The sequence below is a fragment of the Entelurus aequoreus genome, linkage group LG04, assembly GCF_033978785.1.
Source record: "Entelurus aequoreus isolate RoL-2023_Sb linkage group LG04, RoL_Eaeq_v1.1, whole genome shotgun sequence".
NCBI lineage: Eukaryota > Metazoa > Chordata > Actinopteri > Syngnathiformes > Syngnathidae > Entelurus > Entelurus aequoreus.
The window spans coordinates 40238504-40264272 of record NC_084734.1 but is presented as its reverse complement, the minus strand read 5'-3'; the positions used below and the strand labels follow the sequence as shown (position 1 = coordinate 40264272).

Genomic DNA, 25769 nt, shown 5'->3' with positions numbered 1-25769 from the left:
CACTAATGTGAACCACACCACACCCTGCTTTAACAACTGACCAACAGTTATTACCATAAGATGTGTTTGTACTTGTATTTTAATGACCTAAATTAGAAATTGATTAAAGGCTAAAGCAAACAATATTTTTTTTCTTCCTATTCTCACTTAGTCTTTCCTCATATGCCAGAAGCACAGTTTACTGCAGCTTTGAGACCCTCTTAAAAGTGTCCTCATTTCCAATTCTTCCGTCCTCCCTCTCTCCTTTTCCTACACAGCTCTGCGGATTTTGCTTTACCTACGGTATTTGCCATCAATAAACCCTTTTAATTAACTGACTGTACACTTAATCTGCTGCCAAAACCCATTTGCTGATTTGCCCGCTACTAGCTTTCTTTAGCATGTAAACTGTCCCACTAGGAAGGTCTAATTAGCTAATAAATAAGCGTTTTAGGAGAGTGACATAAATCGCTTTTACTGCCAGTACTTTTACATGACCTAGTAAAAATTAAGGAAAAAAAAAAAGATTATTTGAGTTTTTGACAAAATACAGATGAAAACCATGTCAAAAAACAACTCTGCATGCCAGGCCAGTAGGTTGTCAGTACAACGGCACAAAACTACCTTTTGGTCCCACTCACCCAGACTTTTGGGCAGCAGATTTCGGACAAACTCGTTGTGGTCTCCTACATGAAGGATGCTGTAGACGCTGGAGGTCATCAGCTCCTCCTGAGTGTATCCCAGGTAACTCAGCACATTCTCAGAGACAAAGACGATGCGTCCCTCACGGTTCGCCACAAAGAAAAAGCCATCAATGGCCTGGGGACGAAGAGGATCAATTGGTTAAGTCTGTTATTTAACCTCCTTAGATGAAGTAATGCAAAGTCCTCTGTAAAGGACAAACATGTCACAGTTTTTTTTCAAATGCAAACTACTCCAAGATAAACAACACTTGTTGTCCAGTACAAAGGACATTGCATAAAAATATTTTCTGTCCAAAAAAACAAAAGATTTCAAAGCTAAGACAAATCCATCCATCAATTCATTTTCTACCGCTTATGCCTTTTGAGGTCGCGGTGAGACTGGAAACTATCTCAGCTGCACTCGAGTGGAGTGGACAAGTCGCCACCTCATCGCAGGGCCAATATAGAGAGACAGACAAGCATTCACACTCACATTTACACACTATGGCCAATTTAGTATTTAATGCAAAAACTTATGTGGGTCTTATGAGGTTAAAGATCAGCACAGTGGAAAGAAAAGACGTTCACCTCTAGAAGCATGGGCCCCAGGGCCTCTTTCTCCAGCAGGCCCTGACTACTGGAGGAGATATCGCTCTTCTGCACCTCGTCATCTGGAGATCGAAAAGCCGCTTTCTCTGTCGAAGTGACACACAAACACACATCAAAAAAACGGCAAAAGTGAAACATTGAACAGGAAGTTAGTGCTCCCTCACCCTGCTCGCGGCGTTTCATCTGCTGGATTTGGTCCACTGTGCTCTTGAGTATGTGGCACTTGTCAGGCTTGACGCTGAGGCTGGCAATGTCGCCCATATTAGAGGAGAGCAACTCAGCCAGCTCATCGATGTAGCGACACTCCAGCTCTCGTCTGCGCTTCTCCAGACTGCGTAGAAAACAAACAAACATTCAGAACGGATGTATACTGCAAAATGCTTATTGTATATCTTAATCTGTTTACATAGATTAACCTTGGGGGAGTTCTGCAAGATAATGAATGGTATTGAAGTTAAAGTGGCTATTTGCAACTTAATCATAGTGAACATTTTTTAAACCAAAAATATAACAAGAACATCAACGGTTAGCTTCTGTTATCACTAGTAACAAAACATATATTTTTCACAATCATTACTTATATTGAATAATCAATGCTTGTCGGTCAGAGGAATTTGTCTGGCGTTTAGGCTTATCACTCAACGCTGTATTGTCCGTGCATAAAAGAAGAGAGCATGTGCACACACACAAAAGCAGTCCAAGAGAAGCAACTAACAATATGTAATCATGTTGTTGTTACTATAGGGCAGGGCTCTTCAACTGGCGGCCCTCTGGCCAAATCCGCCCCAGGAATTATATCAGACTGGCCCCAGAGTTTAGTTTAAAACTTTGGAGACTATTATGTATCCGTTTTTCTTTGCCTCCTTGTTTTTCCTCCCAGTAGTTGTTTCCTGTTTTCGGATCATTTTTCTTTGTTTAGTTACCATGAAGGCCAAGGGAAGGCAGGGTACCTGAGCACATCACAGTGATGGAATTTAAGCCAACCTGATTCACCTGGGGTCGTGGGATCTTTGACTTGTGCCCCGACACGTTCCATCCACACCATTTTTGCCTATGTGCTATTTGCTATTCTTGCTTGTTGTTTTTTGCTCTCATGTGGTTGCTCGGTACTTGCTACCTCAGCCTTCCCGTAATTTGTGTTCCCCTTTCCTTATAGTTTTTTTTTCTGTCTTTGTTTCCCTAGTTTTGTTGTGCCATTGGCTTCTCCCACTAGTCTCGTAGTTTTTTGTTACTCCCTAGTTTTGAAATTAAATGTCCCACTTGATTGCTTCACGTATCCTCTCTGCAGTCTTCCTTTTGGCCCCTCTGGTCAGATCCTAACAAAAGATTCCACCATCAACATGGACACCACAGAAACGGACACCCTTAAAGAAGCTCTCCATGAGCATGCCTATCGTCTTTGCCACCAGGAGAGACGTCTCGCCAAATTGTGCGGTGGTGTGAGCGGTCTTGCCGCACGCCAAGAGACTCGGATGAGAAACATCAAAACCCAGCTTACCTCCTTTGCCGCCTTGCTCCGGCGTGGCGCCCATCCTGTTTCTCTCTCTCTGACTCCTGCTGATAGTGCGCCAGCCTCCTGCCCCATCGTCTCTTGCCCGGAGTGTTTTTCTGGTGACTCGGGTGACGTCAGAGCCCTTTTAGTCCAGTGCTCCATCCATTTTGAGCTTCAACTAGCCGCTTTCCAATCCGAGCGTGCTGAGGTTGCGTTTGCCATTTCCCATGTGCATGGGCCACTGCAGAGTGGACCCAACAGTGCCTGATCTGCAACTAATTCCAGGTCTTTTCCAAAGCCTTGAAATTACCTTTTCAAAAGACTCCACCGGGCAGAGAGGCAGCGCGCTCCCTTATCCGCTTTCGGCAAGTGGAGATGTTTCTGATTATGCTATCCAGTTTCGCACCCTCGCTACAAAGAGCGACTGGAATTTAACTACCTTGTTGGACGCCTTGACTCAGGACATGGTGTCTATTGACATTCCCGAAGACATTGATGAAAGAAGTCGCCATTTGCGACTACACCTCTGCCTGTCACGTCACGTCATCACTACCTGCGACTCAGCGGCCACGTGACCAGGTGTCATCACCCTCTCCCAGTGGGATGACACCGATTTTGGCTCTTTAACCTTTGTCCTCGACCCCACCTACCATTGAGCATCTTCAGCTAATAATAAATTAGATATTGAGACTTTAATTGATTTGTGAGTTGATGACTGTTTTTAAAAGCCTACTGAAATGATTTTTTTTTATTTAAACAGGGATAGCAGATCCATTCTATGTGTCATACTTGATCATTTTGCGATATTGCCATATTTTTGCTGAAAGGATTTAGTAGAGAACAACGACGATAAAGTTCGCAACTTTTGGTCGCTGATAAAAAAAGCCTTGCCTGTACCGGAAGTAGCGGGACGTCGCAGGTTGAAGGGCTCCTCACATTTCCCCATTGTTTACACCAGCAGCGAGAGGGATTCGGACCGAGAAAGTGACGATTACCCCATTAATTTGAGCCAGGATGAAAGATTCGTGGATGAGGAACGTCAGAGTGAAGGACTAGAGTCCAGTGCAGGACGTATCTTTTTTCGCTCTGACCGTAACTTAGGTAAAAGGGCTCATTGGATTCCACACTTTCTCCTTTTTCTATTGTGGATCACGGATTTGTATTTTAAACCACCTCGGATACTATATCCTCTTGAAAAGGAGAGTTGAGAACGCGAAATGAACATTCACATTGACTTTTATCCCCACGACAATACATCGGTGAAGCACTTTAGCTACGGAGCTAACATGATAGCATCGTGCTTAAATGCAGATGGAAACAAAAGAAATAAGCTCCTGACTGGAAGGATAGACAGAAAATCAACAATACTACTATCAGGAGACACCGAACCAAACACTGGACCTGTAAATACACGGTTAATGCTGTGCCGCCTGTTGAAGCCTAGCAATGCTGTTGCTAACGACGCCATTGAAGCTAACTTAGCTACGGGACCTCGTCAGAGCTATGATAAAAACATTAGCGCTCCACCTACGCCAGCCCTCATCTGCTCATCAACACCCGTGCTCACCTGCGTTCCAGCGATCGACGGCGCGGCGAAGGACTTGCCCCGATCATCGATGCGGTCGGCGGCTAGCGTCGGATAGCGCGTCTGTTATCCAAGTCAAAGTCCTCCTGGTTGTGTTGCTGCAGCCAGCCGCTAATACACCGATCCCACCTACAGCTTTCTTCTTTGCAGTCTCCATTGTTCATTAAACAAATTGCAAAAGATTCACTAACACAGATGTCCAGAATACTGTGGAATTTTGCAATGGAAACAGAGCTGTTTGTATTGGGATACAATGTGTCCGAATACTTCCGTTTCAACCATCGATGTCACGCGCAAACGTCATCATACATAAACGTTTTCAACCGGAAGTTTCCCGGGAAATTTAAAATTGCACTTTATAAGTTAACCCGGCCGTATTGGCATGTGTTGCAATGTTAAGATTTCATCATTGATATATAAACTATCAGACTGCGTGGTCGGTAGTAGTGGGTTTCAGTAGGCCTTTAAGACTGTTTTTTAGATGAGGAGTCAGTCAGGATACATAATATACCTGTGTCGCTGCTTGATACACAAAGTTGTACATTCACTCGACGGGCGTCTGCTAGCCAAAGTAGCATGTCAGACTGCTCCTCTTACCCTTCAGTTGCCAAGGAATCATATAGAGGGACCACCAGTTTTTTGTCCTACCCTTACAATAATATTCGTAGTTGGATTGTTTTTTTTCCATTCACACTGTTAGATCTGCCAGTCCGTGTCTACCTAAACTTGTTAAGATCATTCCTGAGGAGGTCAAATCTCTCTACTGTTTCTACCTATGTACCATGACTTGCGTTAGGTGTTCAGCGAGGAACTAGTCACGTCATTGCCACCGCATCGACTTATGATTGCGGTAATGACCTCGTTTCGGATGCTTCCCACCCTACTTCTCGCCTTTGTAATATATCCAATCCAAAACGTGAGGCCCTTGAGCTATATATTTCTAATGACCTTGCTTCTGGTTTTATCCCTCCTTCTTCCTCACCATTGGCTGCATTTGTGGAGAAGAAGGATGGTTCACTGAGACCCTGTATTGATTATCGGGCACTTAATGTTATCACCATAAAGAACAAGTATCCCATACCTCTGCTTGACTCCGCTTTCAGCTTCCTTAATCAGGCCAGATTTTTCACAAAATTACATCTCCGTAATACTTATCATTTAATTCGCATCCGAGAGGGGGACGGATGGAAGACAGCTTTCAGCATGCCCTTGGGACATTTTGAATATCCGGTCATGCCATTTGGCTTCACAAATGCCCCCGCTGTTTTTCAGGGTCTTATAAATAATGTCTTCTGCGACACATTAGGTTGATTTGTTCTTACTGATTTTTTCATGCACACTAGAGGAACACACAGGAAGTTTTCCTGATATTTCAAAGACTACTTAAAAATAGGCTTTTTGTCAAAGCAGAAATATGTGCTTTTCACACTTCCTCCTTGTCATTTTTGGGGTTTATAATCAGACTTAGACTCGACCCAGCTTAGATCCAGGCGGTGTTGGACTGGCCTACGCCTACTTCTAAAAACTCCTACAGAGGTTTTTGGGCTTTGCTAATTTTCTTTCGCTGTTTTATCTGCGATTATAGCCGTGTGGCATTAACCGAGACAGAGCTAACTTCTGCTATGATCCCCTTTCACTGGTCTTCTGACACTAACAGCTTTTGCTAACCTCAAGAGGTTATTTACTTCTGCTCCCGTACTTGTGCACTGTAACATTTCCTCTTTGTTTGTTGTTAAAGTCGACGCTTCTGACACCGGTGTGGGGGGCCATCCTCTCTCAGTGAGACCCCTCCATTTGAAATTGCAACCCTGCACCTTCTTCTCTCATCGCCTGACTTGACTGGAAGGAAATTATGACATTGGCAACAGGGAATTTTTTGCCATAGTATTAGTCTTCAATGAATGGCTGCATATCTTGGAGGGCTCTCAAAAACCATTCACTATATTCACTGATCATAAAAACCTGGACTACATTTGATCCGTCCAGCGACTAAATCCCAGAGGGGCAAAATGGGCATTATTTTTTATCCAGGTTCAGTTACACTCTGACTTTTCGTTCAGGTTCTTTGAATGGCAAGTCTGATGCACTTTCCAGGTTACACTCCCTGGTGGTGGATGATAACCCTCCCGAAATAGTTATTCCCCCATCTCAGATCCTCAAGGGTCTCCAGTAGGATGTAGAACACGAGATGGAGGCGGCGCTCAAGGACTCAACTGCTCCTGCTGAATGTCCTGCTGGTCGGCGCCACAGTTCCGGACTGGCATGCCACCTAGGTATTAAGCAGACTTTTTTTCTGTTGTCACAGCGGTTTTGGTGGCCTTCCATGAGAGCAGATGTTAAGGGGTTTGTCACAGTTTGTTATATTTATGCCCACAATAAACCCTCTCACCAAGCTCCTGCTGGACTTTTGAGACCACTCCCCATTCCTTCTCGACTATGGTCTCACAATGGCCTGGAATTCTTCACAGGACTCCATCTAACGGCAACACTGTCATTATCACCATGGTCAATACATTTTCTAAAATGGCACACTTCCCAGTCCTACCCAAGATCCCATCCACATTAGAGACTGCCAACCTACTAGTTCAACTAGTTCCGGCTGCAGTGTATCCCTGCCGACGTGGTCTCTGACAGAGGTTCGCTGCCTGGAAGGCGTTATGCGGGATTTGTACTGTTATATATTAGTTTTTGTTTGCCTCATGGCTTTTCTCTGAGTAGTTGCTTCCTGTTTTCTGATAATTTTTAGTGTGTTTAGTTACCATGATGACCAAGGGAAGGCGGGGTACCTGAGTACACGTGTTTGCAATCACCATGATGGCATTCAAGCTAACCTGGTTCACCTGGGGTCGTGAGAGCTTTGACTCGTGTCCCGACACTTTCCTTCAACACATTTTTGCATCTGTGCTAATTGCTATTCCTGCTTGTTGTTTTTTTTGCTATCGTGTGGTTGCTCGGTATTTGTTACCCCAGCCGTTTTGTAATTCATGTTCCCCTTTCTTTATAGTTGTTATCGTCTTTGTTTTTTTCCAGTTTTGTCGTGCCATTGGCTTCTTCCACTAGTGTCATAGTTTGTTGTTACTCCCTATTTTTGGAATTACATTTCCCACTTAATCGATTCACATATCCTCTCTGCAGTCTTCCTTTTGGTCTCTCTGGTTAGGTTCTAACAGGAGACACTAACATTTTTGCAGCAAATTCCAAAAAACAGAGAAGCGCTGTCATATCCAGTATAGGATATTTGAATAGCCATTTGACGAGAGAAACTTGGACCAGTGTAAACACATTGCCTGTGTTTTAATTTATGACATTTTAATCTCTTTAGGGCCAGTGTCCTCTTTAGTAGACCTACAAGAGGGCTTTTTTTTCAATATTTGTAACTTTGACAAAAGAAATAGGCTCAAAACAAATATCCGATACAGTGAATGCTGGTTTTCATGAATATACATGTACATACTGTAACAAGTATGATAGTGAAGGTAGAAGTCCGGCCCCTCAGCCATTAGTTTTCTAAAAATGTGGCCCAAGAACAATTTAGCTGAATAGCCCTGCGATAGGTTATAGCAGTGGTCCCCAAACTACAGCTTGTGGGCTACACCTGGCCCTCCAGCGTCCACAATCCGCCCCGTGGGACACCCCAAGTTATTTTTTGATAACATTAAAGTTGAATTGTTGCAAATGTTGCCATGATGTTTTTAATATTGTTAGTCATTGACCATGAGCATTACACCATGTCTACAAGTGCCTAAAGGCAATATATAGGTACCAATAGAGACACAATTTCCCACCCATGTTTCAAATATTCCAAAACAAACAGATAAAGTTAATACTGCAAAATAGACAACTTGCCCATTGAAATATGTGAACATCATAAAAAATGTCCAAGCACCATACACAATTCAAAATTACATCAATTTAAATCCACTACATAATGAGTAAAATCCAAAATACTCTCTGTCCACACTTAAGCATGTTTGATACATTTTAGCTGCTTGATATTTATGAAACTTAAAGTACCAGTAGAAGACACACAACCGAAGACGGTGTCTGCAGGCAGCAATTTTTCCTTTTAACCCTTCGTGTAATTCTTCATCTAAATGGGAAGATCTCTACATCACAGATCACTAGACTGGCTTGCTCATTATCTCTCAAAATGGCTTGGAAATTTCTGTGAGAATGATACTATTTGATCATATTTACTTGCAAATTTTGCAAGTATGTTGGTGTTATGAATCAAATAATAGCTTCAGTATAGAGGCAACATTGTTTTTCCATTCTACTGGTACTTTAGGGAGGTCGTCAGGGAAATAAACAAGGTAGGAGTGGTTGACATACTCTTAATATCCAATGTTTTATTGTCTATACTTCATATTGTAGTGATGGGGGAAGTGTCAATGTGTTGTTGTTCAGTCTCTTAGCTAAAGCTTGTTTTAATTAATGTTTTAAAATCTCAAGTGTCTGGTGATCACTTTCTGTTAATATTGTAAATCCTACATCAAAATTATTGTTATTACTGTAATATATGGCAAATGATGATCCAGAACCTTGTGTTTTTGAGCCTGAAGTGTGAGAGGCAAGATTTATTTTACCAACTCAGAGGCGATGCAGCAGCTCACAGGGTTAGTATGTCAGTAGCTGCATAAGCTAGTTACCGCTCTGTGATCACAGCACTGCTGAAAGTAGTTCCACAGCGTTAACTATATTGTTATTATAAGCACTAATACTTGGTTATATGCAGGTCATGACATGTTAATAAAGTATTGTTGGCATTTTTTGGGGGGTTTATGGGCAGAATAGATTAATCCCATTGGCTAGCTGTGTAGTACAAGCAAAATATTACAATTTAAAAAGCATACCATAAGAGAAAGACATGTGTGTTCTTGTCTTACGTAGGGATTGTGAAAAAAAACAAAACTATACATTTGTGACTGCACCTTCTTTTTTGGATTAGTTGGAACACATTTTTACCAGACTCCTTAAAAGCTACTTAATAGGTCGTTTAACGCCTGTCTCCATGTGCTCCACTGGCCCTCTCGGAGTAACAGCAACTATGTGGTAAACATGAGTGTTGTGTGCGTGTGTGCGCGTGAGTGCAACGACAACAGCAAAAGTAGGTCAGTGCGTTGGCCGGCCAGAACACACAGGCGTGGTGGCCAAGAGAGGGAGGAGTGGAGGGAGCCAGGAAGGGAGGAAGGGGTGAGGAAGAGGACGCAGTGTTAACATGCAGGTCAGTAGTTGCTTTGGAAATACAAAACCAGGACGTTACATTAGCTTACATCAGCGATTAGGCCCTAAAAGGCTCACAGAGTAGCCACAGTCTGCCTGGGAGCTGTGTGTATGTGTCCTCGGTTACACCTCAAAGGTTTAACCAACCTTCTACTAACCCGTGATCTAGAAGTAGAGGATTTGTTTTGTTGCTACAATGTCTGCCACATCTGTTGTTAAACACGGAGCCAACAAGCCTGCCTGCCAGCTCTCAGAGAGCACACAAACAAGTGGATCATCAACTTTTTATTTTACTGGAGGAGCAACAGGTTGAGGACGAACTACACATAGCCTGGAGCCCCATTTCACTGCTTAAACTGAGAAGACTAGTGACTTCCGCTGTCGTGAAATCTTGCACTCACTTTAAAATCTCAGTTTTGTTGACGTGTAATACTAAATGTACTCCTTTTTCTTGACTTCAGGACTCATGCAGCTTTTCAGACAAATTTAAACACTTCCACACACAGCAGAGCTTCAGTTCAATGTGTTTTACCTTTGTGCGGACGTGTCGCATGGTGAGCCCTTCCTCTTGCGTGACTCAGCCGTGTCAGGATCAAGGGGGCTTTCCCCGACTGCACTCATTTTCAGCTTCAACTGACCTGCCGAGGCAACACAAGAAAAAAGATGGTTAACATTAGGACTACACGGTTCTGAAAAAAAATGTACACACGCACGCACATTATTCAGGGCCATCTGCTTAAGTAAATCAGTTTCTTTTCATTATTATTAGACTATTTAAATCAGAACCAAACTCTATCTGCCATTATTCATTGGAGATACTGGAAGTCAGGACAAAAAGACAGTTGACGATATTAACGGTGTACAGTAAATCCTAAATGATATCAATTTGACTGACCTTTTATTACTATCGTCATATCGTAATAATGCATGTTGATGAAAAATTCTGTCTCTGTCCCACAAATTTGACAGAGACAAGCAAATAATGTAGCGTCCCCGCTAGGGGATAGTCCCTCCAGAGTGCTAATCTCCTTCTAAATCACTAATCCTCACTTTCATGGCGACAAAAAAACCTGTGTTTCTTATACGTACCATTATCACTGGAAGACTAGACTGGTCCCTAACCTTTTTGTAGCTGCGGACCGGTCAACGCTTGAAAATTTGTCCCACGGACCGGGTGCGGGGGTATGGTATTTCTTATTTATTTATCATAAAGAAATACAATCATGTGTGCTTACGGAGTGTATCCCTGCAGACTGTATTGAGCTATATTGATATATAATGTCTATATTGTGTTTTTTATGTTGATTTAAAGGCCTACTGAAATTATTTTTTTTTATTTAAACGGGGATAGCAGATCCATTCTATGTGTCATACTTGATCATTTCGCGATATTGCCATATTTTTGCTGAAAGGATTTAGTAGAGAACAACGACGAAAAAGATCGCAACTTTTGGTATCTGATAAAAAAAAAGCCTTGCCCCTACCGGAAGCAGCGTGACGTAGTCAATTGAAAGGCTCCTCACATTTTCCTATTGTTTTCAACGCAGCTGGAGCGATTCGGACCGAGAAAGCGACGATTACCCCATTAATTTGAGCGAGGATGAAAGATTCGTGGATGAGGAACGTTCGAGTGAAGTACTAGAATGCAGTGCAAGACATATCTTTTTTCGCTCTGACCGTAACTTAGGTACAAGCTGGCTCATTGGATTCCACACTCTCTCCTTTTTCTATTGTGGATCACGGATTTGTATTTTAAACCACCTCGGATACTATATCCTCTTGAAAATGAGAGTCGAGAACGCGAAATGGACATTCACAGTGACTTTTATCTCCACGACAATACATCGACGAAACACTTTAGCTACGGAGCTAACGTGATAGCATCGTGCTTAACCGCATATAGAAACAAAATAAATAAATCCCTTACTGGAAGGATAGACAGAAGATCAACAATACTATTAAACCAGGGACATGTAAATACACGGTTAATGCTTTCCAGCCTGGCGAAGGTTAACAATGCTGTTGCTAACGACGCCATTGAAGCTAACTTAGCAACCGGACATCACAGAGCTATGCTAAAAACATTAGCTATCCACCTACGCCAGCCAGCCCTCATCTGCTCATCAACACCCGTGCTCACCTGCGTTCCAGCGATCGACGGTGCGACGAAGGACTTCACCCGATCACAGATGTGGTCGGCGAGACGGAGGAAGTTAAGGTGAGTTTGGCGGCTAACGCGTCTGCTATCCATCTCTGTCTTCCTGGTTGTGTTGCTGTAGTCCGCCGCTAATACACTGATCTCCCCTACAACTTTCTTCTTTGCAGTCTCCATTGTTCATTAAACAAATTGCAAAAGATTCACCAACACAGATGTCCAGAATACTGTGGAATTTTGAAATGAAAACAGAGCTTTTTTGTATTGGATTCAATGGGGTACCAATACTTCAGCATCAACTGATTCAGTCACGCGCATACGTCATCATATCTAGACATTTTCAACCGGAAGTGTGGCGGGAAATTTAAAATTGCAATTTATAAGTTAACCCGTATTGGCATGTGTTGCAATGTTAAGATGTCATCATTGATATATAAACTATCAGACTGTGTGGTCGCTAGTAATGGGTTTCAGTAGGCCTTTAATTTAAAAAAAATTTAAAAAATTAAAATTTAAACTTTTTTTAATTTTTTTTATTTCTTGTGCGGACCGGTACCGGGCCGCGGCCCAGTGGTTGGGGACCACTGGACTAGAGGACAAGGAATAGCTAAACATGCTACACTACACACCGAAAAAGCTAGTGCTCTTGAATGCAAAGAACGGTGGGTGAATCGATACAAATATTGACAGTAAGGATCCCAAGTAAAGTATCAATTAATTGTCAATACTACAGTGATTAGATTAATATTTTTTATCATCACAAATATTTCTGTTGTTGTTTGGTAATTTAAGGGAATAAGGGAATAATTTAAATACAAATTTACCATCCTGGGTTTTTGTCGGATTTAATGTAATTATAAACAAAAACGTAGTATTTCAATGATCTCGAAAATTTGAAGTATCAGCATTAGTATGGCTAATACTGATATCCATCCATTTTCTACCGCTTGTTCCTCTCAGGGTCGTGGGAGGTGCTGGGGCCTATTCCAGTTGCATTCAGGGGGAAGGCGGCGAACACCCTGGACAAGTCGCCACCACATCACAGGGCCAACACAGATAGACAGATAACATTCAAACTCACATTCACACACTAGGGCCATCCATCCATCCATTTTCTACCGCTTATTCCCTTCGGGGTCGCGGGGGGTGCTGGAGCCTATCTCAGCTACAATCGGGCGGAAGGCGGGGTACACCCTGGACAAGTCGCCACCTCATCGCAGGGCCAACACAGATAGACAGACAACATTCACCCTCACATTCACACACTAGGGCCAATTTATTGGATATCAAAATATGTACTATTTGGCTACAAAACTGTGTACAATTGCCTAAAACTAATGTAAACAACATAAGAATAAGGGCTTATTACAATTTAACAGCAGCGTAGATAGAACCATGTCACGGTGTAAATTAACCATTTATTAACAATAAATTAATGCAACTGAGATAGGCTCCAGCATCCCCGCGACCCCGAACGGGACAAGCGGTAGAAAATGGATGGATGGAAATAATTAGCAAGTAGATTAATAATACAAACCCCAAACCCAATGAAGTTGGCACGTTGTGTAAATCGTAAATAAAAACAGAATACAATAATTTGCAATTCCTTTTCAACCAATATTCAATTGAATAGACTGCAAAGGCAATATAGTTAACGTTCCAAATGGAAAACGTTGTTATTTTTTGCAAATATTAGCTCATTTGGAATTTGATGCCTGCAACATGTTTCAAAAAAGGTGGCACAAGTGGCAAAAAAACTGAGCAAGTTGAGGAATGCTCATCAAACACTTATTTTAAACATCCTACAGGTGAACAGGCTAATTGGGAACAGGTGGGTGCCATGACTGGGTATAAAAGCAGCTTCCATGAAATGCTCAGTCATTCACAAACAAGGATGGGGCGAGGGTCACCACTTTGTGAACAAATGCATGACCAAATTGTCTAACAGTTTAAGAACAACACTTCTCAACGAGCTATTGCAAGGAATTTAGGGATTTCACCACCCAAGGTCCGTAATATCATCAAAAGGTTCAGAGAATCTGGAGAAATCACTGCACGTAAGCAATGATATTACGGACCTTTGATCCCTCGGGCGGTACTGCATCAAAAAGCGACATTAGTGTGTAAAGGATATCACCACATGGGCTTAGGAACACTTCAGAAAACCACTGTCAGTAACTACAGTTTGTCGCTACATCTGTAAGTGCAAGTTAAAAGTCTACTATGCAAAGTGAAAGCCATTTATCAACAACAGCAAGAATCTCCGCCGGCTTCGCTGGGTCCGAGCTCATCTAAGATGGAAATTGTTTTTGGAAACTGTGGACGTCGTGTCCTCCGGAACAAAGAGGAAAAGAACCATCCGGATTGTTATTAGCGCAAAGTTCAAAAGCCAGCATCTGTGATAGTATGGGGGTCTATTAGTGCCCAAGACATGGGTAACTTACACATCTGTGAAGGCGCCATTAATGCTGAAAGGTACATACAGGTTTTGGAGCAACATATGTTGCCATCCAAGCAATGTTATCATGGACGCCCCTGCTTATTTTAGTTAGTTAGTATTACAACAGCGTGGCTTCATAGTAAAATAATGTGGGTACTAGATTGGCCTGCCTGTAGTCCAGACCTGTCTCCTACTGAAAATTTGTGACTCAATATGAAGCCTAAAATAACACAGAGGAGACCCCAGACTGTTGAACAACTTAAGCTGTACATCAAGCAAGAATGGGAAATAATTCCACCTGAAAAACTTCAAAAATTGGTCTTATCAGTTCCCAAACGTTTACTGAGTGTTGTTAAAAGAAAAGGCCATGCAACACAGTGGTAAAAATGCCCCTGTGCCAACTTTTTTGCAATGTGTTGCTGCCATTGAATTCTGCTGTGGAAATATTGGAGATATGTATGAAGCAATACAAATACAATATAAATAGCACTATTGATAATGAATAATAACAATATTATTACCTCTATTATCAACAATACAATTGTTTCAAATGCAATAATACATATACAGTATGTAATGATAACTTGAATTACAAATAAAAGAAGATAAATAGAGGTGATTTGAATTCTGTTTCCATAGCAGCACACTTCTATGTCTGCTTGTATGTCTGCTGCTATAAGCAAACCTGCAAAACAGCAACACGCACACATAACACGCGGTTAATTAATGACATTGATTGGCTGCTTGCCAACCACATTAGTGTGTCAACCTGGCAGTTAGAGTTTATGTGTGGTGATGGAGTTGTCCAACTGTTTTTGTGGCCATGAACGCATCACTGGCTGAGCAGAGTGTGTGTATCTTTTGGCGCAAATAAGAGTGCGGCTGCTGTCATTGTTTTATCTGTTGTGACCCTTGTTGTCACTTGTCACACACATCCATCCCTTTTTGTACCGCTTGTCCCTCTTGGGGTCGCGGGGGTGCTGGAGCCTATCCCAGCTGCACTCGGGCGGAAGGCGGGGTACACCCTGGACAAGTCGCCACCTCATCGCAGGGCCAACACAGATAGATAGACAACATTCACACTCACATTCACACACTGGTACAGGATAAATTATGTATTAATTTTTAGAGTTTAGGTTGGACTTTAGATTTGGATTTTGTGCACTCAATATGCCAAATAATATATCGTGACACACATCATTATTGCAGGAGGCTGCAGGATATTGTATATTAGCATTAATTATGTTTAAGGAGAGTTGCTTTCACAAACAACAACAATTCTTAACCTTAAAACGGTGCAACACAAGTGTAACTGGAAAGGATAGCAGGCGGGAATTCAAGAAGTACTTTTTATCTAAACACAGCTTTGTCTCTCTTCAAAGCACAGCAGCCGTCCATCCATCCATTTTCTACCGCTTATTCCCTTCGGGGTCGCTGGAGCCTAAGAGCCCAAAATACCAACAGCATAATTCCGGCCTTCGCTATAAAAGTAAATCCTTGTCTAACAATCTCAGTAAAATAACTTACACAAACATGTTTTTTGCACATTCACTATGTTTTTGCTGATTCAGACAGCAAAAACAAAGCATACCTGTAGAACAGGGGTGCTCATTACGTCGATCGCGATCTCCCGGTCGATCGCGATCTACCGGTCGATCGCGGAGGTTGTGACAGTCGTTCGCCAGCCAGGCATTAAAGATTAAGATTAAAGTACCAATGATTGTCACACACACACTAGATGTGGTGAAATGTGTCCTCTGCATTTGACCCATCCCCTTGGGGAGCAGTGGGCAGCAGCGGCGCCGCGCCCGGGAATAAAAAAATAGTCCTAAAAATGAGCGATCATAAATCTTCACTATGACGTCACTTTCGTCACTTGATTGACATTCACGGCACCCGAGGGTCTTCTAAGATGACGCTGGCTGCTGCCAGCTCATTATTAAGAAAAAATTACAGACAGGAAGGCGAGAAACACTTTTTATTTCAACAGACTCTGGCGCCGTACCTGTCGTCAAAACTCCAAAGACCGACTGCACAGTTCCTGCCTTCACAATAAAAGCTCTGCTTCATCCTGCCTGCGCTAAGAGTCTCAGAAAGCTGGCATGCACAAGCTAGCAAGCTACGGAGTTTGCCGCCAATGCATTTCTTGTCAAGTGTATGCAAAGGAGTATGGAAGCTGGACAAATAAGATGACAAAAACCAACCACTTTCATGTGGTATTGGACAGAAAGGAGGACTTTTTTCTCCTCCATTTGAAAATGCGGACGTTATCAGCAGCACAGTCTGATTCCATACAAAGCAAGTCATCAGAATCAGGTAATACACCAACTTATATTCTTGTCTTCATGAAAGAAAGGAATCTATAACTGTTAAACATGCATGTATTATCATTAAACACCTTTAACTTGTTAACAATATTAACTATATGTGTTAAACATGCTTGTATTATCTTTAAACACCTTTAACTTGTTAATAATATTAACTATATGTGTTAAACATGCTTGTGTTATCATTAAACACCTTTAACTTGTTAACAATATTAAGTATATGTGTTAAACATGCTTGCATTATCTTTAAACACTTTAACATGTTAACAATATTAACTATATGTATTAAACATTCTTGTATTATCATTAAACACCTTTAATTTATCAACAATATTAACTATATGTGTTAAACACGCTTGCATTATCATTAAACAGCTTTAACTTGTTAACAAAACATATATTTCATAAATAAGTAAATATAAATTATATATATGAATGAGGTAGATCCCCACGACTTGATCAATTGAAAAGTAGCTCGCCTGCAGAAAAAGTGTGAGCACCCCTGCTGTAGAATTTGCAAGAATGGTACCTGCAGAAGGAAGGAAGTTGGTCCCTCCTGTCCGTGGCGGAACAAGTCAAAGCCAGACCGGGGGCGTGGCCCTTTAAAGCCTATTTTGTTGAGTCAATTAACCTGACATTTTAACTTGTTGGCAGCGCGCTCATCTCTCACCTGGGCGACGTGGGTTAGCGCCCTGCCCAGAGCAGTCGCTAAAACACAGATGCAGCAGAATGAGATAGCGAGAGAACAGGACTCCACTCTATTTTCCTTTTCTTTGCACTTTGTTGTTCCACTTTTATGTTTATATGAACTGCCACTCATGTTAACTTCGTAGTAAAAATGCTTCCCTAGCTTGTACTCTGTTGGCACGTGACAGATAGCGTTGAGGACGGCTGATGTTACCAAGAATAAACTTGGAGACAATAGATCCACTTGTAAATTTGCACGTTGCAAAGTGAAATGTGAGAGGTAACAAAAGAAGGCCAGTCATACAGCACAACATTTAGTTAAATTTTTTACACCTACTAAATCACTAAAGTTTTTAGCAACCATGACTCATCCTGGCTGGGGAAACAAATAAGGCCACATACATTATGTTGTATTACAGGTGTTGTTTGTAATAAAAATGTTTGAATGATCTAATCTTCCTTGACCAGGGGATAGCCCCGCCCTCCCCTTCCCAGAGCTGAGGGAGGAGCTCTGCCATGTCCCTGCTCTGGGTAGATGCCCACTCTGACTGGGGTCCCTACGGGGGACGGGCAGGGGGACACCCGCCCTACCCTATAGCTCTGCCCCTGACTCCAGTGGAGTTCCAGTCCTGCTTTACTCATACTTGCCTACCCTCACGATTTTCCCAGGAGACTCACAAATTTCAGTGCCCCTCCCGAAAATCTCCCGGGGCAAAAATTCTCCCGAATTTCTCCCGATTTCCACCCGGACAACAATATTGTGGGCGTGCCCTAAAGGCACTGCCTTTAGCGTCCTCTACAACCTGTCGTCACTACGCTTTTCCTACATACAAACAGCGTGCCGGGCCAATCACATGATTTATACGGCTATTAAACACAAATAGGTGAACGCAAGGCATACTTGATCAACAGCCATACAGGTCACACTGAGGGTGACCATATAAACAACTTTAACACTGTTACAAATATGTGCCACACTGTGAACCCACACCAAACAAGAATGACAAACACATTTCGGGAGAACACCCGCATCGTAACACAACATAAACAAATACCCAGAATCCCTGGCAGCACTAACTTTTCTGGGACGCTACAATATACACCCCCCTACCACCAAACCCCGGCCACCTCAACCCCCACCCCCCACCCCCCACCCATCTCCCAAATTCGGAGGTCTCAAGGTTGGCAAGTATGGCTTTACTGCCACAGCATAATAATAATAATAACGCTGATTCAATTATAATTCTATGTTTAAAGGAGGTGTGACTATTAACCCTAACCCTAACCCTGCATTGAAGAACATAAAAATACATATTTGCATTCCCACGACTCTTGCATAATAAGCTACAAGTACTTGACAATGCAACTGCTCAGCATCACACCCAAACACACATGTAAGTTATTTTACACACATTAGTTAGTGTTGTTACCTGTTGCAACGTTTCAATGACACGTCTACATTTACCATGGCAATCACATGTCAGGGGAAACTAGCAGGATGGGAAGTGCCGCAAAGTACGCAAGCACGCATGCACACAAGTGAAGGACAGTAAACGCAGTAGTGAAACAAAGATGTGGAGGGAATAAAATCTTATCTGCACACCTGCCGTCCAGGTCCTGCACCTGATGACTCCACCCTCCCCCTGTCAATGTGAGCTCCAGCGGTGGAGGGTGGGGGGGGGGGGGGGGATCAAGACTTGAACCGCTAAGAAAGGAAGGAGAAAACTCAGCATTTGCGCAGCAGGGCACTAGCAAATCAACTCGGACGCCTCCTGCGGCGCTCTGTTACAAGCGCCTGTCATCTCCGGGTGTGTCCTTTTTCCTGCTTTCTCTGTCTTTGTTATCTCATTCTGAGTGCTACTGATCCCTTCCCGCTCACAAACACAGAGTAGAGGCAATGAATGACCAGTGGAGCGAGTGAGGAGAAGGAAGAGACCACCTGATAGCTGGCGGGGAGTTGATGGGAAGGTGGAAGCAGAAAACACTAACACATGCACACACACATTGTCGTTATCAATATTTCCAGTGTACATTCAAGCTTGCAATAGGACCCACCTAATTATTCAAGCTCCTTTGGGGCCATGCATCACGTTGGGAGCCTGGCTGGGAATGTCAGGCAGTGCCGGGGATGCTTGCAATGTTTCTATGGAGCTCAAAGACTCCCTCTATAGCAGGGGTCTCAAACTCAATTTGCCTGGGGGCCACTGAATGCAGAGTCTGGGTGAGGCTGGGCCGCAAGAAAAGATTTCTTTAAAAAAATATTTTTAAATGTCTTTATTTTTATTTTCAACACAAAATAAAATCAAAATATAAATGAACAAAATGAGAATTAAGTAAATAAATCAGTCATAAGTAATAACAAGAGAGGAGAAGTCTAACAAAACTCCTAGCCATTGTGGACAACACCTCCCACCCACTACACTCGGACCTTACGGGGAGAATGAGCACGTTCGGTGGAAGGCTCAGACTCCCAAAATGCAACACGGAACGACACAGGAGGTCCTTCATACCGACAGCCATCAGACTGTATAATGCATATGTTCCTTGACTGCACTTAAATGTAGAGTATATGTAGAATATATGTATATTATTTATAAACTACACATATATAATATATTATATATATTATATTATTTATTGTTATTCTTGTCTATTGTGAGCGAACTGTGGTGCTGAATTTCCCCCAGGGATCAGTAAAGTACTTTCTATTCTATTCTATTCTATTCTATTCTATTCTATTCTATTCTAACAATAATAATTTGATTTCTCCAGTCAACAACAATGTATACACATACACATAATGTGCAACCCGGTTCACTCTCTCATCTCCCTGGTATTTTGCATACTTGTCAGCATTTTTAGTTGTATAATGACGTTTTAAATTGTATTTTTTGTGCACGGCAACTTTCTCTGTGCAAATAAGACACGTCGGGGTGCCCCTGTGCTCAACAAAGAAATATTGCATCTCCCACTTTTCCTGGAATTGTCTTTGCTCATCACTAACCTTTCTCTTCACTGCACGCTTTGAAAAAGACATGTTTGGGGTTGGAATATATATTTGTATTTAACCGACGCACGGAGAATAATGTTATTTCCGCAATGTGTGTCGTTCCGCTTTTCCTCCCGACAGCAACACGGCGGTCGGCGGAAAACCCTGGGAAAAAGTGACGGCTCCCGGAGTGTTATATGGCGTCATATAAAAATAAATGTAATGTTCATCGTGTGAGGCAATGCAAATTAAACAATAAAAAAACAAATAACGGTTTGAATTGGTCCAGGTTATCAGGGACTTTATTACTGACGGACTGACGACGGGAGCGACGAAGACACACGCAGTGACAGAGAGCGAGAGAGAGAGAGAGAGCAAGAGAGAGAGAGCACGCAAGAGAGCGAGCGAGGGAGGGACGGAGGGAGGTAGGGAGGGAGGGAGGAAGAGCGCGTGCGGGTCTCGTGGAAAAGCAGCAAAACGTTTCTCTGCTTGCATCACGCAAGTGACGTAATGTTCGGTCCTCGGGAGCCACCATGATTGGTAGATTCCTTGTAGCCCGGAAGAGTTAGTGCTACAAGGAATTCTGGGTATTTGTTCTGTTGTGTTTATGTTGTGTTACGTGTGGATGTTCTCCCAAAATGTGTTTGTCATTCTTGTTTGGTATTGGTTCACATTGTGGCGCATATTTGTAACATTGATAAAGTTTTTTTTATACGGCCACCCTCAATGTGACATGTATGACTGTTGACTAAGTATGCATTGCAGTCACTTACGTGTGTCTGTTGAGGCCGCATATTACATGCGTCTGTGCAGGCACATTGTTTGAATGGAGAAAAAGTGGACGCTAAACCTTGTGTCTTCAATATTGATGTCCTCAGTATTGTTGACGGGTGAAAATCGGGAGGGTTGGCAAGAATGCTTCAGCTCCGCGCACACAGCGCTGTCAAGCGCCATTCATATAAAACTTGCGGGCCGCACTAACATTAAACGTTCATATTAAGGTGGGGGCCGCACAATAACGTCTCGCGGGCCGCAATTGGCCCGCGGGCCGCATGTTTGAGACCCCTGCTCTATAGGCACACTGACAAGCTACTAATGCTATGGGGATATATGCACACACTCCTGTCTTGTTTGACAGGGGGAAAGAGAAGGAAAGGTACAAAGTTTGAATGCAGCACACTTGTGTCACTTGGGAGACCATTTCTGCACAGTTTGACCAATACAGTCATTCGCCAATACCGTTGATTTATTTGTGTTGGCCCGCCAATAATAATTTTGGACCACTATTAATAGTTTGACGCTGCCTGTTAACAATTTGCCATGTTAATGCAGAGACTCTTATTTCAAAACCTTTTACTTTGGAAGTGTCACTTCCACTTTGGAAGAAGTCCGATTTCAGAGATACAGTATATTTGAACCATTGATGGCTTCTCCCTAGTGCGAGTGATGTGTTATTGATGTTCTGATGGCATTGTTGACAGATGTGCTTATTTCGTAAATAGCGCATGACAGCTAAGCAAATTAGTTGTGACTACATTTTAATTGACACTCTTATATGACACGTACATGCAGGTATAATGCCCAGTGCGTTTTGGATATCCTGAATGACGCTGAAGAAATCCAATCAACTGGATTGAGGGCCTGTGAATGACTAAGCAACCTATACTTCGAGCATTTGAGCTTCGGCATGTAAACAACTTTGTGTGTACAGTTGTACCTTGGGATACAAGTGCCCCCGTTTAAGAGTTTTTCGGGATATGAGCCGTCTCTTGGCTAATTGTTATGCTTTAGGTTATGAGCAAAAATTCGGGTTACGAGCACCCCCACCGCTAGTTGGCGTAGCAAATGTCACAGCAATTCTCTTAGAATAATACACAACTCACATAATGTTTTTTCTGTTGTGACTGTGTCAGAGATGGACATGCATACTACTGAGGTGGCAAATTATGATGCGTTCAGTTTATCGCAGCCCCAAGCAAATAATCTGAAAATTCCCGTCATATCAATTCCTAGATATGGTCGAAACTATTTAAAGTGCACTACGCATAATAAACGCAACATTATTAATATTGCTACTACGGATAATTTCAACAAAAACTCGTCAAAACAGCTCAATACCTATAATATGGGCTTTTTAAACATAAGATCATTGTCTCCCAAAACGTTATTAGTTAATGAGGTCATTAGAGACAACAATCTTAACGTCATTGGTCTTAGCGAAACCTGGCTCAAACCAGACGATTTTTCAGCGCTAAATGGGGCATCTCCTCCTAACTATACGAATGCACATATTGCCCGTCCTCTTAAAAGGAGTGGGGGGGGGGGGGGGGTCGCACTAATATACAATAAAAACTTTAACCTTACCCCTAACCTAAATAATAAATATAAATCGTTTGAGGTGCTTACTATGAGGTCTGTCACACCGCTGCCTCTCGACCTGGCAGTTATCTACCGCCCCCCTGGGCCTTATTCGGACTTTATCAGTGAATTCTCAGAGTTCGTTGCTGATTTAGTGACGCACGCCGACAATATAATCATAATGGGGGACTTTAATATCCATATGAATACCCCATCGGAACCTAAGTGCGTGGCGCTCCAGACCATAATTGATAGCTGTGGTCTTACACAAATAATAAATGAACCCACGCATCGCAACGGTAATACGATAGATCTAGTGCTTGTCAGGGTTGTCACCACCTGACAATCAGCCATATACATTGTATATGGCTGATTTTTGTGTGACAGAAAATAGTCTAAAGTACTAATAACAGATACTAAAAAAGCTTCTATTATTGTTTACACTCAGCAGCCATCTTTGAAGCCTACTCAGGGGTGGTGAGGACTCTTCGACTTTCTGAGTAGGAAATTCGACCTCAGGGGGCATTCCAGGTGAAATTTCCGACAGAGAATTCAGAAATTCTAAGTACAAATCATTTACTCGCTAGCAGCAGCTTGTAGCTAGAGATCGATATCACCATAGGACATAACTTTGTTATTACATTCATGGGACTAAAGAAAGAGAGTGTGAAGGACAGTGCTGAGAAGTAGAATATGACATTAATTGACTCAAAGAAAAAAATAATAAAAAAACATGTGTGTAGCCGATTAAGTGAAGCCGTTTTAAGCATAGCACTGCTAGTCTGCACCATACTGAAGCAGAAAAAGTCGATAACCCCAGCCAAGGATGTTAAGATAATATTGACACAACAGACATGTATCCATTAAAATATGCAGAAGCTGCTGATGGTGTGTTTGCTGGAGAAGCAGTTCAAAGGAGATACCGTAGAAGTCCACTCTCCAAAGAAAATGCTGTGCGCTATGACATTACTTTACAACATTTCTGAAGTTGTTTGAAGTACATTCTTTTGTATTGTTTTTGATACAAAATGTATTATCTACAACTTTTTTTTGTCTTTAAAGGGCATTTTACATGCTAAAATTGTGCTGTTCTAGGGTGACCAAGCAGGGAATAAATTAATTGTAATTCATTTTAATGGGCGATGCTGTTTCATAATCAGGATCACAAGGTACGAGCAGCGCCACAGATCAAATTCCACTCCTATCCCAGAGGCTCTACTCTATTATCGTAACATGCAAGGTATTATTATTTGTACTATAACCAAATACTGGCTACACACAATGTATTGCATTTCAGAAGAAACTTGCTGGTTAAGTAAGGAATTCTCAACAACAGAATTGACACCACTGCACTGCCACTGCAAGGACGCGTCAACATCACATACATCAAATCAATAGTCGCAAATAGTGTTGTAATAATTGGAGATTCAACCCTAACCAACTAAAATCATGTGTGACTTATTAAAACACAGTTCAGATGTGTGGTTATAAGTGATACTGTCAGTGTAGGCCCCCCATGAGCTGGGGTGAGATGGTACCACCCATGAGAAGCTGCTCAGTCACTGTTGCTAAGGCCAACCCTCTCGGATATAGGACATGGCCAACAGAACATATACAGCCTTAGTCAAATGGGGCTACGCTGCACCCGCTGACTCCTCGTTTAGATCACTCTTGTGCTGCATTAGACTGCTATAGTGTCATGTGGGCGCCGAGTCACTAGTCAATTGACAGCGTTGCATGTGAGAAGTTTAAATAAAGGGGCACATTTACTGCACATCACCCAAGTCATCACGCTGTGTGGTGTTTGCCTTTTCCGCCCACAGCTCCCCACCCCAATCACACTACGGCTGCACGATTATGGCCAAAATAATAATCACGGTTATTTTTCTGATTATTAATCATGATTATTTATTATGTTAGGCAAAACAGCCATCATGTAATTTGTACCGTATTTTTCGGACTATAAGTCACAGTTTTTTTCATAGTTTGGGGTGCGACTTATAATCAGGAGTGACTTATGTGTGAAATTATTAACACATTACTGTAAAATATCAAATAATATTATTTAGCTCATTCACATAAGAGACTAGACGTATAAGATTTAATCGGATTTAGCGATTAGGAGTGATAGATTGTTTGGTAAACGTATAGCATGTTCTATATGTTATAGTTATTTGAATGACTCTTACCATAATATGTTAGGTTAACATACCAGGCACATTCTCATTTGGTTATTTATGCGTCATATAACGTACACTTATTCAGCCTGTTGTTCACTAAACTTTATTTATTTTAAATTGCCTTTCAAATGTCTATTCTTGGTGTTGGATTTTATCAAATACATTTCCCCCAAAAATGTGACTTATATATGTTTTTTTCCTTCTTTATTATGCATTTTCGGCCGGTGCGACGTATACTACGATTTATAATCCGAAAAATACGGTATGTCCCAGGAAGACTTTTGAAGGGGAACTGCACTTTTTTTTTTTTTAAATGTTGCCTATTATTCACAATTATTGTGAGAGACAACAACACACGTCTATTTTTTTTTTTTTTTTTAGAATTTTAAAGATGATAAAAAACGCTTGGGAGATGTGGCTAATGGGACTCACCATTGTAGCCTCTCAAGCCGTCTAAATCAACTTCAAAACACTCCAACGTTTTATATACACACTGCAAGATTGTATATAATATACCGTAATTTCCGGACTATAAGCCGCTACTTTTTCCCCTTGTTCTGGTCCCTGGGGCTTATACAACGGTGCGGCTTATTTACGGCCTGTTCTTCTCCGACACCGACGAAGAGGATTTCTGTGGTTTTAGTACGCAGGAGGAAGACGATGACACTATGATTAAAGACTGACTTTTCATATACCGGTAGGCTGGTTATTTTGATAACGTACAGGCGAGCACTTTGTATTACTTTGCACCGTTGTATTATTTGTACTCTGCACGAATGCTGTTCGCCATGTCAAAGATGTGAAAGTTTGATTGAATGATTGAAGATTTATCGTTAATAAATGGGACGCTTTGCGTTCCCAAACAGTCATCTCTGTCCCGACAATCCCCTCCGTGGTAGCAGGAACCCCTATATACTACGGTAATTACACATCAAAACCCTGCGGCTTATAGTCGGGTGCGGCTTATATATGGAGCAATCTGTATTTTCCCCTAAATTTAGCTGGTGCGGCTTATAGTCAGGTGCGGCTTATAGTCCGGAAATTACGGTAGTAACAAACACG

At 42.1% G+C, this 25769-nt stretch overlaps 1 protein-coding gene across 3 annotated transcripts in view; it reads right to left on the bottom strand.

Moving 5' to 3' along the window:
* Window positions 1-25769, bottom strand: part of ncoa1 (nuclear receptor coactivator 1) — a 114630-nt gene that overhangs the window by 16270 nt on the left and 72591 nt on the right. For all 3 annotated transcript variants that reach the window (XM_062044873.1, XM_062044875.1, XM_062044874.1), the window contains exons 3-6: window positions 10104-10209; window positions 1436-1602; window positions 1251-1357; window positions 621-798 (exon numbers count right to left, since the gene is read on the bottom strand). In XM_062044873.1, the coding sequence (XP_061900857.1) occupies window positions 621-798; window positions 1251-1357; window positions 1436-1602; window positions 10104-10192 (541 nt within the window). In that variant the 5' untranslated portion in view covers window positions 10193-10209. The remainder of the gene's footprint in view (window positions 1-620; window positions 799-1250; window positions 1358-1435; window positions 1603-10103; window positions 10210-25769) is intronic.